This window comes from Pristiophorus japonicus, chromosome 30, assembly GCF_044704955.1.
Source record: "Pristiophorus japonicus isolate sPriJap1 chromosome 30, sPriJap1.hap1, whole genome shotgun sequence".
Classification (NCBI taxonomy): Eukaryota; Metazoa; Chordata; class Chondrichthyes; family Pristiophoridae; genus Pristiophorus; species Pristiophorus japonicus.
In genome coordinates this window covers 3,215,749-3,232,372 of record NC_092006.1, presented here as the reverse complement: position 1 = coordinate 3,232,372, position 16,624 = coordinate 3,215,749, and the positions used below count along the sequence as shown (strand labels likewise).

The following is a 16,624-nucleotide window of genomic DNA, read 5'->3' as shown; positions in this document are numbered from 1 at the left end:
CTCCGCACTCTGAGGTTCACACCTCTTACATTCCCACTGCCGTTTCGATGAAGTGAGTGCGAGCCTGTGAAATTTCTGTATTTATAAACTCTCAGTCACAATTATAGATTCGGTCATTCCAAAATTGGGATGCGTCTGGGAGAGAGAGAGAGAGAGAGAGAGAGAGAGAGATCATTTTGGGTTGTGCAACACCTGAGGTGACATAGTCGCAGGTCTGCCTGCTGGTGTGAGGGCAGCGATCGGAGGTGCCATGCCGACGTGTCGGGGTTTGTTCTCCCGCTGGTGCTAACTCAGCCTCGTGACCAAACTGTTCACTCGGCACCGCCCGTTATCAGGCGTGGCTGGGAACTGCAGCCAGCTTGGATACTGTTTCTGTGAAGATACCGACGCCTCGGCTCAGAGACTGCCCGTGGTCGTCAGTCGCTATTTAAAGTTGCTGCTTACGCGAGCTGAGGTTTCTGCTTCTACCCTGGTGTCCGAGCTCTCGTCCCTTCGAATCTAATAGGAGGCAGTTCGGCCTGTCGTGCTTGTGCCGGCTCTTTGAAAGAGCTGTCTGCTTTAGTCCCAGCCCCCCCCCCAGCTTTTTGTCCCCATAACCCTGCAAGTTCAAGCACATGTCCAATTGCTGTCGGAATCTGATTCCACCTCCCTCTTCAGGTAGTGCGTTCCAGACCTCGCCAGCCCTCGGTGTGACCGTTTTAGCTTTCGAGGTGGGTGGGTGTTTGCGGTTTGCACAGGCACCTCCTCTGCTCGTGTCCCCCGTCGCGTTTAGAATTGCAGAGGCTGACCGCGCGGGCAATTCCAAACTGATCCCACTGGCCCTCTCGGCGCCTTCCTCTGCTTCAAATCGTTGCCCACCTTTCGCACGAGGGATGCGATGGTCAGTGCTGCAGCCGCGCCTTGTGGCACGACCTTCCCAACTGCTCTCTGATTGCTGCAGGGGCTGCAGAAAATCGCCCCAGCCCACCACCTCCCCGGTGAGGGAGGCAGGAACTCGATCCGGGGTCCCACATCAGATTATCCAGGAACCCCTGCGAGAGAGTATCTGGATATCGATATCGGATGAGCACGCGTTACTGGAAACTTACAGCGCAGAAACAGGCCCAATGGGTCCGTGCCGGTGTTTATGCTCCACACGAGGCTCCTCCCACCCCCTTTTTCTCTCCCCATCAACATATCCTTCTATTCCTGTCTCCCTTCCCCCATGTGTTTATCCAGCTTCCCCTTAAATGCATCTCTGCTATTCGCCTCAACCACTCCCTGCGGTAGCAAGTTCCACATTCTCACCACTCTCATAGAAACATAGAAAATAGGTGCAGGAGCAGGCCATTCAGCCCTTCTAGCCTGCACCGCCATTCAATGAGTTCATGGCTGAACATGAAACTTCAGTACCCCCTTCCTGCTTTCTCGCCATAACCCTTGATCCCCCGAGTAGTAAGGACTTCATCTAACTCCCTTTTGAATATATTTAGTGAATTGGCCTCAACTACTTTCTGTGGTAGAGAATTCCACAGGTTCACCACTCTCTGGGTGAAGAAGTTTCTCCTCATCTCGGTCCTAAATGGCTTACCCCTTATCCTTAGACTGTGACCTCTGGTTCTGGACTTCCCCAACATTGGGAACATTCTTCCTGCATCTAACCTGTCTAAACCCGTCAGAATTTTAAACGTTTCTATGAGGTCCCCTCTCATTCTTCTGAACTCCAGTGAATACAAGCCCAGTTGATCCAGTCTTTCTTGATATGTCAGTCCCGCCATCCCGGGAATCAGTCTGGTGAATCTTCGCTGCACTCCCTCAATAGCAAGAATGTCCTTCCTCAGGTTAGGAGACCAAAACTGTATACAATACTCCAGGTGTGGCCTCACCAAGGCCTTGTACAACTGTAGCAACACCTCCCTGCCCCTGTATTCAAATCCCCTCGCTATGAAGGCCAACATGCCATTTGCTTTCTTAACCGCCTGCTGTACCTGCATGCCAACCTTCAATGACTGATGTACCATGACACCCAGGTCTCGTTGCACCTTCCCTTTTCCTAATCTGTCACCATTCAGATAATAGTCTGACTCTCTGTTTTTACCACCAAAGTGGATAACCTCACATTTATCCACATTATACTTCATCTGCCATGCATTTGCCCACTCACTTAACCTATCCAAGTCGCTCTGCAGCCTAATAGCATCCTCCTCGCAGCTCACACTGCCACCCAACTTAGTGTCATCCGCAAATTTGGAGATACTGCATTTAATCCCCTCGTCTAAATCATTAATGTATCTGGGTAAAGAAGTTTCTCCTGAATTCCCCATTGGGTTTATTAGTGACTGTCTTATACTGATGGCCCCTAGTTCTGGTCTCGGTCGCAAGTGCAAACAGCTACCCTATCGAAACCCTTTCATAATCTTAAAGACCTCTATCCGGTCACCGGTCATCCCTCAGCCTTCTCTTTTCTAGAGAAAGGAGGCCCAGCCTATTTAATCTTTCCTGATGGTTCTACCCTAATTGGGTTTGTGACTGCTCCTTGCAGTTGAATAGCCTGTTGACCTCGCGCACTAGCGGGCACTTGGAGTGAGTTCCCAGCTGCCTGTGGGATCCTACTTCAACACGAGTCCGTGCCTTCAGGTTGCGGGGGGTGGGGTTTAAGCGATAATAATGTGCATTGCCTGTTTGACTCTGCTGTCCAAACGCTCGCCAGTGACCCAAGCAATGTCGGCGTTTTGTCTCCCTCTCCTTTCGCCGTGCCGCAGGTTTACGTACCAGGCGAAGGTCGGAGGCCGCTGGTTCCCCCCGGTGAGCTCGAGCAGCAAGAAGCAGGCGAAGCAGGAGGCGGCAGATGCAGCGCTGCGCGTCCTCATCGGCGAGGGCGAGAAGGCGGCGCGGACCGGAGAGTTCTGCTCTGAGGTGGGTACCGCAATAATCAAACAAGCACGGCTCGCTGGGCGAGATCTCACAACCCGCCACAGCTGAGGAGTCGCTAGTTTTAGCCTTGGGGCGGGGGGGAGGAATCCAACCGTCCTCTCACTCTCGATCAAATCCCCTGTCAGTGTGCGTGGGTGGACTTTGCCCAAGGGTAGGATCGTGTGATGTGCCCCACAGTTGAATAGCTTGCCACTGCTCACTGTCACCTCGCCCCCGACAAACACAACATTTGGATGAAGTCAAGGGTGGAAACAGTCTCCAACACTTGGAAGGGCAAGTGCAGCAGCAGGCATGTGGGAACACCACCACCACGCAGTTTCACGTCTGACCCTCGCCCCCCCCCTCCCCCCGCCCTCCAAGTCTCTCCATCCCGACTTGGGAATTTATTTGCCGTTCCTTCATCGATGCTGGGTCAAAATCCCCAACTTGCAGCACTGTGGGAGCATCTTCACCACACAGGGCTGCAGCGGCTCACGAAGGCGGCTCACCGTGCCACCTTCTCCAGGGACAATAAATGCCGGCCTTCCAGTGACGCCACATCCCGAATTTTAAAAATAAACGGCCACGTTCTCGGCTGTCGAGGGAGAAAACTGCGGACCGGAGGGTTCGGAAGTCGGGAACGTGCGACAGGACGTTTGGCTGCTGGGCGCGTTTTGTTTTTGAAACGTGTAGTATGCCTTTTCTGCAGCCACCGCGTGGAGCTGATGGGTTGTGCAAGTGGAAATGGTATCGCGTGCCAGTGCAGTAAGCTGGGGATAAGAGCTGCTGAACTGAGTTGCAAGGTTAAATCACCTTGTGAGGGATGTGCTGAGGCTCAGCAGTCCCCCCAAATCCCCTTGCGTGATGTAATATTCTCTCTCTCTCTCTCTCTCTCTCTCTCTCAGTTGCCGGTATCCGGGGGTACGCTGCATGACCAGATCGCCATGCTGAGCCACCAGTGCTTCAACAGCCTGACCGCCCGCATCCAGCACAGTCTGCTGGGCCGCAAGATCCTGGCGGCCTTCATCATGAAGCGGGGCGACGACGATCTGGGCACCACGGTTAGCCTGGGCACAGGTACGGGTTCGCGGGAGGACGTGGGAATAAGCGGGCACCGTCTCGTGGAGTCTACCCCCATCCCACGCGTGGCTCGGTTGGATAAATGCACTTCCCGGTGTGGTAGTAGGGTCTCGCACGCCAGCTAGGTTTTGGTCCCTCTGTGCTGTGCCCAGTTGGCTGATCTCATCATCATAGGCGGTCCCTCGTATCGAGGATGACTTGCTTCCACGCCAAAAAGGGATGAGTTCACAGGTGTTTCAATGAAGGAACTGATATTCCGGATCCTGAAGGGTGGAAGATGCCTGTGCGTGGATTTTTTTAACGTGGGGTGGCCGTTGCACACCAGCCACCACACGGGCTTGACCGAGCTAGGCCTTGGTCCAGTGGCAAGACGACTGGAGACCAGCTCTGCTGCACGGACCTAGTGTGCACACATATCGCAGTGTGGGCTGGACCGTGCTGCCCCTGGGCCCTCTCCTCTTCTTGGACTCGGTCACTTCTGTCTACAAACTCTCTTCGCCCCTCCTGCAGCAGCATGCGCTGCTCCCTGCAGTGGTTTTCCACTGCACATGGCTGATCGAGACAGGAGAAATCAGCCCTTCCCGATCACGGCTCTCTTTTCCCCCCCCCCTGCCCCCCCCAGCAGTGAACGTCAGGCGATTTTACTCTTGCGATGCTCCCCGGGTCGAATAGTCCACCGACTTTCACTGTCTGGGCCCTCGCGCAAAGAACTAGAAACCATACGCCAGCAGGAATCAATGCCAATAGCAGAGGGGAAGAGAATATGGCAGGAGAGGGTACAAGAGTGAAGAAGTGCTGATGGCTTTCTCCAAAAGCATGGTTGGGTCTCGGTTAGTGTGCTATGCGCGGTTTTGGGTGCCTTGTTTAGGAAAGAACATTAGAGCCGATGGTGTAGGTTCACCAGGTGATGCCATGAGGTGGATGCTGAGAGGATGTTTCCCCTCGTGGGGGAATCTAGAACTAGGGGGCAGAGTTTCAGAATAAGTGGTCACCTATTTATGACGGAACTAAACTAATATGGCAGGGGGATGGGAACCTATGCAGGGAGACAGAGGGAAATAAAATGGAGGCAGAAGCAAAAGATAGAAAGGAGAATAGTAAAAGTGGAGGGCAGATAAACCCAAGGCAAAAAACAAAAAGGGCCACATTACAGCAAAATTCTACAGGGGCAAAGTGTGTGAAAAAGACAAGCCTGAAGGCTCTGTGCCTCAATGCGAGAAGTATTCGGAATAAGGTGGACGAATTAACTGCGCAGATAGCAGTTAACGGATATGATGTAATTGGCATCACGGAGACATGGCTCCAGGGTGACCAGGGATGGGAACTCAACATCCAGGGGTATTCAACATTTAGGAAGGATAGGCAGAGAGGAAAAGGAGGCGGTGTGGTGTTGCTGGTTAAAGAGGAAATTAATGCAATAGTAAGGAGGGACATTAGCCTGGATGATGTGGAATCGGTATGGGTGGAGCTACGGAATACCAAAGGGCAGAAACCGCCAGTGGGAGTTGTGTACAGACCACCAAACAGTAGTAGTGAGGTTGGGGACAGCATCAAAAAAGAAATAAGAGATGTGTGCAATAAAGGTACAGCAGTTATCATGGGCGATTTTAATCTACATATTGATTGGGCAAACCAAACTGGCAGCAAGGAGGATTTCCTGGAGTGTATTAGGGATGGTTTTCCAGACCAATATGTCGAGGAACTAACTAGAGAGCAGGCCATCCGAGACTGGGTGATGTGTAATGAGAAGAGACTAATTAGCAATCTTGTTGTGTGAGGCCCCTTGGGGAAGAGTGACCATAATATGGTAGAATTCTTTATTAAGATGGAGAGTGACACAGTTAATTCGAAAACTAGGGTCCTGAACTTAAGGAAAGGTAACTTCGACGGTATGAGGCGTGAATTGGCTAGAATAGACTGGCAAACGATACTTAAAGGGTTGACGGTGGATAGGCAATGGCAAACATTTAAAGATCACATGGATGAACTTCAGCAATTGTACATCCCTGTCTGGAGTAAAAATAAAACAGGGAAGGTGGCTCAACCGTGGCTAACAAGGGAAATTAAGGATAGTGTTAAAGCCAAGGACAGGCATATAAATTGTCTAGAAAAAGCAACAAACCTGAAGACTGGGAGAAATTTAGAATTCAACAGAGGAGGACTAAGAATTTAATTAAGAGGGGGGAAATAGACTACGAGAGGAAGCTTGCAGGTAACATAAAAACGGACTGCAAAAGCTTCTATAGATATGTGAAGAGAAAAAGATTAGTGAAGACAAACGTAGGTCCCTTACAGTCGGATTCAGGTGAATTTATAATGGGGAACAAAGAAATGGCAGACCAATTGAACAAATACTTTGGTTCTGTCTTCATGAAAGAAGACACAAATAACCTTCCGAATGTACTAGGGGACAGTGAGTCTAGTGAGAAGGAGGAACTGAAGGATATCCTTGTTAGGCGGGAAATTGTGTTAGGGAAATTGATGGGATTGAAGGCCGATAAATCCCCGGGGCCTGATAGTCTGCATCCCAGAGTACTTAAGGAAGTGGCCCTAGAAATAGTGGATACATTGGTGATCATTTTCCAACAGTCTATCGACTCTGGATCAGTCCCTATGGACCGGAGGGTAGCTAATGTAACACCACTTTTTAAAAAAGGAGGGAGAGAGAAAACGGGTAATTATAGACCGGTTAGCCTGACATCAGTAGTGGGGAAAATGTTGGAATCAATTATTAAGGATGAAATAGCAGCGCATTTGGAAAGTAGTGACAGGATCGGTCCAAGTCAGCATGGATTTATGAAAGGGAAATCATGCTTGACGAATCTTCGGGAATTTTTTGAGGATGTAACTAGCAGAGTGGACAAGGGAGAACCAGTGGACGTGGTGTATTTGGACTTTCAAAAGGCTTTTGACAAGGTCCCGCACAAGAGATTGGTGTGCAAAATCAAAGCACGTGGTATTGGGGGTAATGTACTGACGTGGAGAGAGAACTGGTTGGCAGACAGGAAGCAGAGAGTCGGGATAAACGGGTCCTTTTCAGAATGGCAGGCAGTGACTAGTGGAGTGCCGCAGGACTAAGTGCTGGGTACCCAGCTCTTTACAATATACATTAATGATTTAGATAAAGGAATTGAGTGTAATATCTCCAAGTTTGTGGATGACACTAAACTGGCTGGCGGTGTGAGCTGTGAGGAGGACGCTGAGAGGCTGCAGGGTGACTTGGACAGGTTAGATGAGTGGACAAATGCATGGCAGATGCAGTATAATGTGGATAAATGTGAGGTTATCCACTTTGGGGGCAAAAACATGAAGGCAGAATATTGTTTGAATGGCAGCAGATTAGGAAAAGGGGAGGTGCAACGAGAACTGGGTGTCATGGTACATCAGTCACAATCTAAGGATAAGGGGTAGGCCATTTAGGACTGAGATGAGGAGAAACTTCTTCACTCAGAGTTGTTAACCTGTGGAATTCCCTGCCGCAGAGAGTTGTTGATGCCAGTTCATTGGATATATTCAAGAGGAAGTTAGATGTGGCCCTATGGCTAAAGGGATCAAGGGGTGTGGAGAGAAAGCAGGAAAAGAGTACTGAGGGAATGTTCAGCCATGATCTTATTGAATGGTGGTGCAGGCTCGAAGGGCCGAATGGCCTACTCCTGCACCTATTTTCTATGTTTCTATGAGGGGGAATTTCTTCTCTGAGGGTGGTGAATCTGTGGAATTCTCTGCCCCAGAGAGCTGTGGAGGCTGGATCATTGAATATATTTAAAGTGGAGATAGATAGATTTTTGAACAATAAGGGAGTCAAGGGTTATGGGTAGCGGGTGGGGAAGTGGAGTTGAGGCCATGATCATATTATTGAATGGCGGAGCAGGCTCGAGGGGCCGAATGGCCGACCCTTCCTATTTCTTATTACCAGAGATGGGTGAGACTGAGATTATTTCCACTGGAGCAGAGAAAGCTGAAAGGGGATTTAATTGAGGTTATTATGAAGGCTTTTGATAGAATATGGTTGGGGAGTTGGTGACGAGACATCATTGATTTAAAATTATTACTGCGAGTGAGGAGAGAGGGTAGATATTTCTTCACACAGAGGGGTGCTGGAGCATTGAATGCTTCGCCACACGGAGAGGTTAAGGCAGAAACCATTGCATCCTTTAAAGAAAAATTGGCTAAATATTTCAAAACATAAGAAATAGGAGCAGGAGTCGGCCATACGGCCCCTCGAGCCTGCTCCGCCATTTAATACGATCATGACTGATCCGATCATGGACTCTGGTCCACTTCCCTGCCCGCCCCCCTAGCGGTTAAGAAACTGTATCTCTGTCTTAAATATATTCAATGACCCAGCCTCCACAGCTCTCTGAGGCAGCGAATTCCACAGATTTACAACCCTCTGAGAGAAGAAATTCCTCCTCATGTCAGTTTTAAATGGGCGGCCCCTTATTCTAAGATCGTGCCCCCTAGTTCTAGTCTTCCCCCATCAGTGGAAACATCCTCTCTGCATCCACCTTGTCGAGCCCCCTCATAATCTTATACGTTTTGATAAGATCACCTCTCATTCTTCTGAATTCCAATGAGTAGAGGCCCAACCTCCTCAACCTTTCCTCATCCCCGGAATCAACCGAGTAAACCGTCTCTGAACTGCCTCCAAAGCAAATATATCCTTTCGTAAATATGGAAACCAAACCAAAACTGCGGCAGATACTGGTCTCTGAGGAGAGAGCAGGGCGGTGGGGATCAGTTTCCGATTGCGCTCGGAAGAGCCGCCAAGGCACGATGGGCTGAATGGCCGGCCGCCTTCTGTGCGATTAAGCCTCTGTACTTCAGCCCCCATCCTGTGCATTCACTGCATCGAATGCAATTCCTCAGGGGACAGCGACTTCAACGCAGGGAGCTGGCAGTAGTTCAGCTTCAGACAGGGAGGCTTGTGGCGTACTGGGTTTGAAGAGTGAGGACTCTGGAGGTTGGTGCAGTATTTATAGGCGCGTTTGATGTTTGCCTCTTTCAGATCCTTCTCTCGGGAAGGTTGCTGACGCAGCTGGCAACTTGTTGGGAAGGCAGATTTTCTAAACAAAAAGAGCACTGGCAATTGGAGATCTAAATCGCGTCTGAGAGAAAGCTTCACATTATCTGTGGGCTGCTAAAAGGTCCCACCTAAAAGCCACCAGTCTGTCTCTTTCAGACAGACTGAGCTGCTGTGTATGAACACACTGGAGTGTTGGTGCTGCACAATGGTTTACTTGAAATTTTAAACACCCAGCACTCCCAGGTCAGGTACAGCATGGGGTTAGATACAGAGTAAAGCTCCCTCTACCCTGTCCCATCAAACACTGCCAGGGCAGGTACAGGGGGTTAGATACAGAGTAAAGCTCCCTCTACACTGTCCCATCAAACACTCTCAGGGCAGGTACAGCACGGGGTTAGATACAGAGTAAAGCTCCCTCTACACTGTCCCATCAAACACTCCCAGGGCAGGTACAGCACGGGGTTAGATACAGAGTAAAGCTCCCTCTACACTGTCCCATCAAACACTCTCAGGGCAGGTACAGCACGGGGTTAGATACAGAGTAAAGCTCCCTCTACACTGTCCCATCAAACACTCCCAGGGCAGGTACAGCACGGGGTTAGATACAGAGTAAAGTTCCCTCTATACTGTCCCATCAAACACTCCCAGGGCAGGTACAGCACTGGGTTAGATACAGAGTAAAGCTCCCTCTACACTGTCCCATCAAACACTCCCAGGGCAGGTACAGCACGGGGTTAGATACAGCTCCGTGACCTTTCTCCCACTCGCAATCTTCTATTCTGACATCTTAACAACATAGGAACAGGAGTAGGCCATTCGGCCCTTCGAGCCTGCTCCGCCATTTAATAAGATCATGGTTGATCCGATCATGGACTCAGGTCCACTTCCCTGCCCGCTCCCCATAATCACTTATTGGTTAATAAACTGTTGATCTCTGTCCTACAAACGTAGGTCCCTTACAGTCGGATTCAGGTGAATTTATAATTGGGAACAAACAAATGGCAGACCAATTGAACAAATACTTTGGTTCTGTCTTCACGAAGGAAGACACAAATAACCTTCTGAAAGTACTAGGGGACCAAGGGTCTAGTGAGAAGGAGAAACTGAAGGATATCCTTATTAGGTGGGAAATTGTGTTCAGGAAATTGATGGGATTGAAGGCCGTTAAATCCCTGGGGCCTGATAGTCTGCATCCCAGAGTACTTAAGGAAGTGACCCTAGAAATAGTGGATGCATTGGTGATCATTTTCCAACAGTCTTATCAACTCGGGATCCGTTCCTATAGACAGGCGGGTAGTTAATGTAACACCACTTTTTAAAAAGGGAGGGCAAGAGAAAACGGGTAATTATAGACCGGTTAGTCTGACATCAGTGGTGGGTAAAATGTTGGAATCAATTATTAAAGATGAAATAGCAGCACATTTGGAAAGCAGTGACAGGATCGGTCCAAGTCAGCATGGATTTATGAAGGGGAAATCATGCTTGACAAATCTTCTGGAATTTTTTGAGGATGTAACTAGCAGAGTGGACAAGGGAGAACCAGTGGATGTGGTGTATTTGGACTTTCAAAAGGATTTTGACAAGGTCCCACACAAGAGATTGGTGTGCAAAATCAAAGCACATGGTATTGGGGGTGATATACTGACGTGGATAGAGAACTGGTTGGCAGACAGGAAACAGAGAGTCGGGATAAACGGGTCCTTTTCAGAATGGCAGGCAGTGACTAGTGGGGTGCCGCAGGGCTCAGTGCTGGGACCCCAGCTCTTTACAATATACATCAATGATTTGGATGAAGGAATTGAGTGTAATATCTCCAAGTTTGCAGATGACACTAAACTGGGTGGCGGTGTGAGCTGTGAGTAGGATGCTAAGAGGCTGCAGAGTGACTTGGACAGGTTAGGAGAGTGGGCAAGTGCATGGCAGATGCAGTATAATGTGGATAAATGTGAGGTTATCCACTTTAGGGGCAAAAACGCGAAGACAGAGTATTATCTGAATGGTGGCAGATTAGGAAAAGGGGAGGTGCAACGAGACCTGGGTGTCATGGTACATCAGTCATTGAAAGTTGGCATGCAGGTACAGCAGGGGGTGAAGGAAAATGGTATGTTGGCCTTAATAGCTAGGGGATTTGAGTATAGGAGCAGGGAGGTCTTACTGCAGTTGTACAGGGCCTTGGTGAGGCCTCACCTGGAATATTGTGTTCAGTTTTGGTCTCCTAATCTGAGGAAGGACATTCTTGCTATTGAAGGAGTGCAGCGAAGGTTCACCAGACTGATTCCCAGGAAGGCAGGACTGACATATGAGGAGAGACTGGATCAACTGGGCCTTTATACATTGGACTTTAGAAGGATGAGAGGGGATCTCATAGAAACATATAAAATTCTGATAGGATTGGACAGGTTAGATGTGGGTAGATTGTTCCCGATGTTGGGGAAGTCTAGAACCAGGGGACACAGTCTTAGGATAAGGACTGAAATGAGGAGAAACGTCTTCACTCAGAGTTGTGAACCTGTGGAATTCTCTACCACAGAGAGTTGTTGAGGCCAGTTCGTTAGATATATTCAAGGGGGAGTTAGATGTGGCCCTTACGGCTAAAGGGATCAAGGGGTATGGAGAGAAAGCAGGAAAGGGATACTGAGGGAAAGATCAGACATGATCATATTGAATGGTGGTGCAGGCTCGAAGGGCCGAATGGCCTGCTCCTGCACCTATTTTCTATGTTTCTTTGTCTTAAATGTATTGAATGACCCAGCTTCCACAGCCCTCTGGGGCAGAGAAAATTGCAAAGTTTCACCACCCTCCGAGTGAAGAAATTCCTCCTCATCTCAGTCCTAAATGGCTGACCCCTTATCCTGAAACTGACCCCTGGTTCTAGACTCCCCAGCCCGGGGGGGGAAACATCCTCCCTGCATCTACCCTGTCATGTACTGTAAGAGTGTTGTATGTTTCAATGAGATCACCTCTCATTCTAGGGAATACAGGCCCAGTCTGCTCAACCTTTACTCATAGGACAATCCCCTCATCCCAGGAATCAGCCTGGTGAACCTTCGCTGCACTCCCTCTATGGCAGGTATATCCTTCCTTAGGTAAGGAGACCCCAAACTTCACGATACTCCAGGTGTGGTCTCACCAGGACCATATATAATTGCAGTAAGACATCTTGTGGTCTGGCCTCATACGGAAAGGGATAAAGATCGGTGTTTTAGTGTCGGCAGGGCAAAAGAGGTGGTCTGCTGTCAAAGCAGACGATACTGAGTCTCCAGTTTAGCGAATTGAGACGTAAACTGTAGCAGTCCGTCCTTCGGGAATGTTTCTTGTGCTGAAACGCCGTGAGACTTTCGATTTCAGGGTTCTTAGACTGCAGGAATAATCTGCGAGAAGGGAATATAATGTAGCATATAAGTCATTATTTCATGTTGAATGGATTCGTTGAACACTTTCTCAATCTTAATCTCTAACGGCGAGTACTACACTGAGTGGAGATGGCTGGCGTGCTCGGTAATAGATTACCATCTGTGCCTGAGCAACAGGGATTTATATAATTGCAAACCGCCAGCAAACAAGACTGCTCCTTGAGGCTATTAATTTTAGCGCTTATTTTCGGTAATCTTTCTCTGAACTGCTCTTTGATTTGCAAAGAGTTTCTGCAGGAGGGGATTTGCCAAGCCCAGCTCTCTTTGATTAGTCTCCAGTTACTGGGTTATGCACATCGAATGGAAAACTGCGCTCTCAGTGTGGAGCTGGGGGGGATGGGCATCTTCAGGGGTCCTCAAATAATATACGAGAGAGAGAAAGGGGAAATCAGCCAGGGTTCCTGCTCCTGATCACTGTCCAGTGACTCCTGGGTTAGAGAGAGGGGGAAATCAGGCAGGGTTCTTGCTCCTGATCACTGCCCAGTGACCCATGCTGGTGTGTGTGCGTGTGTGTGTTGACGACAGGATCCGACTTGGCTGTGGCGCATTCCATGGTCGACTAGCCTGCTGAATCTGTGTGAGTTGCGATGTGAAGGTCGGGCGCTTGAGTGAGTTTTAGGAAGGTCCATGTCACAATCTCAGCAAGAGTCGGCGCCTTCAGGAGGTTGGGGAAATAGACGAGAAAAATGTATTTTTATTGCAAATAATTTTTCACTGTTTCCAAGCAAGAGGAGGCTGCATTCTGACACTGACTGCTTGTGGCTATTTAATCTGGTCACCGTGCGCTTGACAATCAGTCAACATGGCGCTATGGGCACTCCTGGTGTCGGGAATGTCGGGGCCGGGGAGCACAGTTGGGAATGCCGGGGATCGCTGTAACGCTGCTGACACACACTCTTGCTTCTTCACAGGTAACCGATGCGTTAAGGGGGAAGAGCTGAGTCTTAAAGGGGAGACGGTTAACGACTGTCACGCTGAAATCATCTCACGGCGGTGCTTCATAAGGTAAAGCGTTCCCGGGGCTTAGTGTGGTCGGTGAATGGGCTACTTGGCGCGGTGCTGTGCTACACAAACCAGCAGATGGCAAGGGAAGGGAGAGCCGGGGTTCAGGTGGGGTGCCGAGTGTGTGTATTGTGCTGCACAAGGTGCCACATTTGTGTGACATAGACTGGATGGGCCACACGGTCTTTGCCCACCTGTCATTGTTCGGTCTGTTCCCGATCCCGCGACTCTCGCTGGAACGTGCGTGCGTGCGTGCAGAGACCGTCGGGGCTCCGAGCCCCTCTTCGGTGCGTAGCATTGTGTCACAGTGTCTCGGTTTGTGAAGGAAGGCCAGTTGGGTGAGGTGCGGAGGGGCCGGGACCTGTGGGATTGCACCCCAGCAAGAGGAGGGGATTTGTAGCACATCGTTTGTGCCCAGCATCATGACCAGGAGCTTCCCCTCCCTGCGCAGACACAGGACATGGGGTTATGTTTACCCCATCCCGGTGAACACTCGCTTCCCTTCCTCGTTCCTTCAACTTTCTCGCTGGGCAACGGTTGTTTGTCGATTGATGGAGCCGTAAGACAGGGAGCCACGAGGCAATGCCAAGAGTTAGACCCAGGAGTTTAGGAGAGGGGCAGGTCCACAGTCTTGAGGTCCAGGGAAAGGGTGATTTAAATAGAAGACAGCTCAATTACACCGGAGGACAACAGAGTCTTTGGAACTCTGGGTGGGGATGTTAAACTCCTGAAATCTTTTGAGTGACTGTTGCACTGGCATCTGGCTTAAGCCGGAGCTGCGATTTTCCCCTCCGCGATTGTAGGACGAAGGGAAGACCCGCAAGAGTTGAGGATCTCCACCTATTGGTCGTTGCTGCAATGCCGGCATTTATTGCCCATCCCTAAAGTGGTGAGCCGCCTTCTTGAACCGCTGCAGTCCGTGTGGTGAAGGTGCTCCCACAGCGCCGTCAGGGAGGGAGTTCCAGGATTGTGACCCAGCCACGATGAAGGAACGGCCGATATATTTCCAAGTGGGGATGGTGTGTGTGTGACTGGGAGGGGAACGTGGAGGTGGTGGTGTTCCCATGCGCCCTGCTGCCTTTGTCCTTCTCGGTGGTGGAGGTCGCGGGTTTGGGAGGTGCTGGAAAATGTGGGAGTGAGCGACGTTGTGACGAATCCCGCAGGGCCGAGGAAGGAGATAGCTTGCTGAATAACTGGGGTCTTGGCTCCGAGATGAAATGTGCATTTTGTGAGATATGTTGCATTAAGCTGCCTGGAGACTGAGGGCAACCTCACCGTTTCTCGCTCCCCTCATGTAATTAAAGTTGGCCTCGTCTCCGCAACGACCATGCCAACCAAATCCCTGCAGATCCTTTTTTTTTTAATTCTCCCACCAGGATCTGGCAGTGTTAAATCCCATCTGTGGCACAGTTAACCTTGACTCTCCTTCACGGGCTTTCGAAGCGCGCGTTGATTCCTTGTGCAACTGCGAGCAGTGGCACCCTAACTCAATCGAAATTCAGAACATATAAGATATGTTTGGGTTTTTTTTCCCCCTCAGTGCTACACGGACTGTGTGTTTGCAGGAGGGGAGGGAGAGGGAGGAGGAAGGTAGAGGGGAAGTGGGGGTGGAGGGAGGGAGGGGGGGAAGGAAGGGAGGAGGGAGGGGAGGGGAGCAGGGGAGAGGAGGGGAGGGAAGGGGGGGGGAGGGGATGGAGGGAGCGGGGTTTGCCTGGAACAGATGGTTCGTTGGTAGCAAACTGTTTCTGTATCACAAATAGGAGCACCATCACACCGGGCTGCTCACAGCAGCTTCACAGGGACAGTTGCGTGCCAGGGCTTAATACGGTGCTCTGTACCGGGAACAGGTTGTACACCAGTGGCACGCAGGATTAATTTAAAAACAAATGAAGGCAACACCATGAAACCTTCAGTGAAAATGAGCCAGCCTGCTATCAAACTGCTCGCTTCAGCATTCATTTTAATCCCTTCTGAAAGCTGCTGCCTGTAATGGGAATAAATGACCAGTTCAACATTTTCTTTCACTTGACTGACTGCTTCTCCTCAACGCATCATTATTTTCTCCCAGTTCTGTACCTAGGATGCACAATCTTGCTATCAGCATCTTGGACTCCCAACTTCCACCCAGATAACTTGGCCTCAACTTTGTTACTCCCCCTGTAGATACTGACACACTCCCGGGGACCTCCCCCTCCCCCTGTAGATACTGACACACTCCCGGGGACCTCCCCCTCCCCCTGTATAATTGGCACACTCCCAGGGACCTCCCCCTGTATAATTGGCACACTCCCAGGGACCTCACCCTGTATAATTGGCACACTCCCAGGGACCTCACCCTGTATAATTGGCACACTCCCGTGGACCTCCCCCTGTATAATTGGCACACTCCCGTGGACCTCCCCCTGTATAATTGGCACACTCCCGTGGACCTCCCCCTGTATAATTGGCACACTCCCGGGGACCTCCCCCTGTATAATTGGCACACTCCCGGGGACCTCCCCCTGTATAATTGGCACACTCCCGGGGACCTCCCCCTGTATAATTGGCACACTCCAGGGGACCTCTCCCTGTATAATTGGCACACTCCCGGGGACCTCCCCCTGTATAATTGGCACACTCCCGGGGACCTCCCCCTGTATAATTGGCACACTCCAGGGGACCTCTCCCTGTATAATTGGCACACTCCAGGGGACCTCCCCCTCCCCCTGTATAATTGGCACACTCCCGGGGACCTCCCCCTGTATAATTGGCACACTCCTGGGGTCCTCCCCCTCACCCTGTATAATTGGCACACTCCAGGGGACCTCCCCCTCACCCTGTATAATTGGCACACTCCAGGGGACCTCCCCCTGTATAATTGACACACTCCCGGGGACCTCCCCCTGTATAATTGGCACACTCCCGTGGACCTCCCCCTGTATAACTGACACACTCCTGGGGTCCTCCCCCTCACCCTGTATAATTGGCACACTCCAGGGGACCTCTCCCTGTATAACTGACACACTCCCGGGAACCTCCCCTTCCCCCTGAATACCCGGGGTCCTCCCCCTGTATAATTGGCACACTCCAGGGGACCTCTCCCTGTATAACTGACACACTCCCGGGAACCTCCCCTTCCCCCTGAATACCCGGGGTCCTCCCCCTGTATAATTGGCACACTCCCTGTGCTTTGATAACTGGGCACGGGGTCTCTGTGCTGCTTGTCATTGCC

General features: G+C 50.5%; 1 protein-coding gene across 7 annotated transcripts in view; it reads left to right on the top strand.

The window, feature by feature from the left end:
* Window positions 1-16,624, top strand: part of adar (adenosine deaminase RNA specific) — an 87,750-nt gene that overhangs the window by 54,024 nt on the left and 17,102 nt on the right. For all 7 annotated transcript variants that reach the window (XR_011588693.1, XM_070868545.1, XM_070868547.1 and 4 more), the window contains 3 exons: window positions 2,742-2,895; window positions 3,798-3,969; window positions 13,323-13,416. Coding sequence is in view for 6 of the 7 variants with exons in the window: in XM_070868545.1 (XP_070724646.1) it covers window positions 2,742-2,895; window positions 3,798-3,969; window positions 13,323-13,416 (420 nt within the window). In the remaining variant the exon portion in view is untranslated. The remainder of the gene's footprint in view (window positions 1-2,741; window positions 2,896-3,797; window positions 3,970-13,322; window positions 13,417-16,624) is intronic.